This window comes from Calidris pugnax, unplaced genomic scaffold (genome assembly GCF_001431845.1).
Source record: "Calidris pugnax isolate Ruff unplaced genomic scaffold, ASM143184v1 scaffold178, whole genome shotgun sequence".
In the NCBI taxonomy this organism is placed as follows: Eukaryota; Metazoa; Chordata; class Aves; order Charadriiformes; family Scolopacidae; genus Calidris; species Calidris pugnax.
The window spans coordinates 390933-392892 of NW_015090986.1; the positions used below are offsets into that span (position 1 = coordinate 390933).

The 1960-nt window shown below is 68.7% G+C and overlaps 1 protein-coding gene across 1 annotated transcript in view; it reads left to right on the plus strand.

The window, feature by feature from the left end:
* Positions 1–1325: 1325 nt before the first annotated feature.
* The window catches only part of LOC106894878 (phorbol-12-myristate-13-acetate-induced protein 1-like), a 3466-nt gene continuing 2831 nt past the window's right edge, over positions 1326–1960 (plus strand). The window contains exons 1-2 of the mRNA XM_014953865.1: positions 1326–1501; positions 1829–1949. Of these exons, the coding sequence (XP_014809351.1) occupies positions 1450–1501; positions 1829–1941 (165 nt within the window). The 5' untranslated portion in view covers positions 1326–1449 and the 3' untranslated portion in view covers positions 1942–1949. The remainder of the gene's footprint in view (positions 1502–1828; positions 1950–1960) is intronic.

Consider the following 1960-nt stretch of genomic DNA (forward strand, 5'->3'; position numbering starts at 1 on the left):
TCCGTCCACCTCTCTTGCCCTACCAGAAGCCCACCTCACGTCTCCATCTCCTCTTGCCTGAGCACACCCCATCCCTCCACCTCTCTTGCCCTACCAGAAGCCCACCTCACACCTCCATCTCCTCTTCCCTGAGCGCACCCTATCCTTCTACCTCTCTTGCCCTACCAGAAGCCCACCCCACACCTACCTCCATCTCCCCTTCTCTAAGCACACCCCATCCTTCCACCTCTTCTCCCCCCAGCGCTCCCAATCCCCCATCTCCCCCCGTTCCCGCACACCCCCGTCCCGCCATTCCTCGTCCCGCAGGGGAGGCGCTGTGCCCGCATCCCGCCCGTCCCGCCCGTCCCGCACTGCCCGGGGCGGGCTCCGGCACGCCGCCACCTGCCCGCCCGGTGCCGGGAGGGGTATGGGGGGGTGGGGGGGAGGGGGAAAGGAGGCGGGGGATGGGATTCCCGCGCGGTTTTCTACGTCACGGCGCGGGGAAAGCCCCGCCGCGCCGCCGCTCTTCTTATTGCCGCGCTCCGCCCCCCTCGGCCAGCACTCCGCCGCCGCCGCCGTCGAGTGCCCATCGCCCCACCGTACGTCTCGCCTCCCCCGGTGCCCATCCCCGCGGTCCTGTATCCACATCCCGGCGTCGCGATGTTACCCGGTCGGACCGTACGGAAAGCGACGCCCCCCGCCGCTCCAGCAGGTACCGGGGGACGGGGGGGTGTGTGTGAAGGGAGCGGGGTGAGGTGGGGACACACACACACACACTCGGGGCAAGGGGGGGGTTCTCCCCCAACGATCGCTGCCCTCCCCGGCTCCAGCACCCGGAGCGGGGGCAGCGCCACCCGGGTGAACGCCGGGAGGGTACCGGGGATGGTGGTGGTGATGGGCAATACTGAGAAAAGGGGGGAAAAAATGAAAAAAAAAGACGAACCTCCATCTCCTCTTCCCTGAGCGCACCCTATCCTTCTACCTCTCTTGCCCTACCAGAAGCCCACCCCACACCTACCTCCATCTCCCCTTCTCTAAGCACACCCCATCCTTCCACCTCTTCTCCCCCCAGCGCTCCCAATCCCCCATCTCCCCCCGTTCCCGCACACCCCCGTCCCGCCATTCCTCGTCCCGCAGGGGAGGCGCTGTGCCCGCATCCCGCCCGTCCCGCCCGTCCCGCACTGCCCGGGGCGGGCTCCGGCACGCCGCCACCTGCCCGCCCGGTGCCGGGAGGGGTATGGGGGGGTGGGGGGGAGGGGGAAAGGAGGCGGGGGATGGGATTCCCGCGCGGTTTTCTACGTCACGGCGCGGGGAAAGCCCCGCCGCGCCGCCGCTCTTCTTATTGCCGCGCTCCGCCCCCCTCGGCCAGCACTCCGCCGCCGCCGCCGTCGAGTGCCCATCGCCCCACCGTACGTCTCGCCTCCCCCGGTGCCCATCCCCGCGGTCCTGTATCCACATCCCGGCGTCGCGATGTTACCCGGTCGGACCGTACGGAAAGCGACGCCCCCCGCCGCTCCAGCAGGTACCGGGGGACGGGGGGGTGTGTGTGAAGGGAGCGGGGTGAGGTGGGGACACACACACACACACTCGGGGCAAGGGGGGGGTTCTCCCCCAACGACCGCTGCCCTCCCCGGCTCCAGCACCCGGAGCGGGGGCAGCGCCACCCGGGTGAACGCCGGGAGGGTACCGGGGATGGTGGTGGTGATGGGCAATACTGAGAAAAGGGGGGAAAAAATGAAAAAAAAAGACGAACCCCAAAACAGTATTGCCAAGATGTCATTAAAACTGAAGGTAATTGCGTGCGGGCAGGCGGCGGTGCGTGTGTCTGACGGCTTGTCGTCCCCCGCAGAGCGGGAGGTGGTGGCGGAGTGCGCCCTGCAGCTGCGCAGGATCGGCGACAAGTGGGACCTGCGGCAGAAGATCCTGAACCTCCTGACAAAGCTCTTCTGCCCGGAGACGTGAGCCCCCCCCCCCCCCCCCC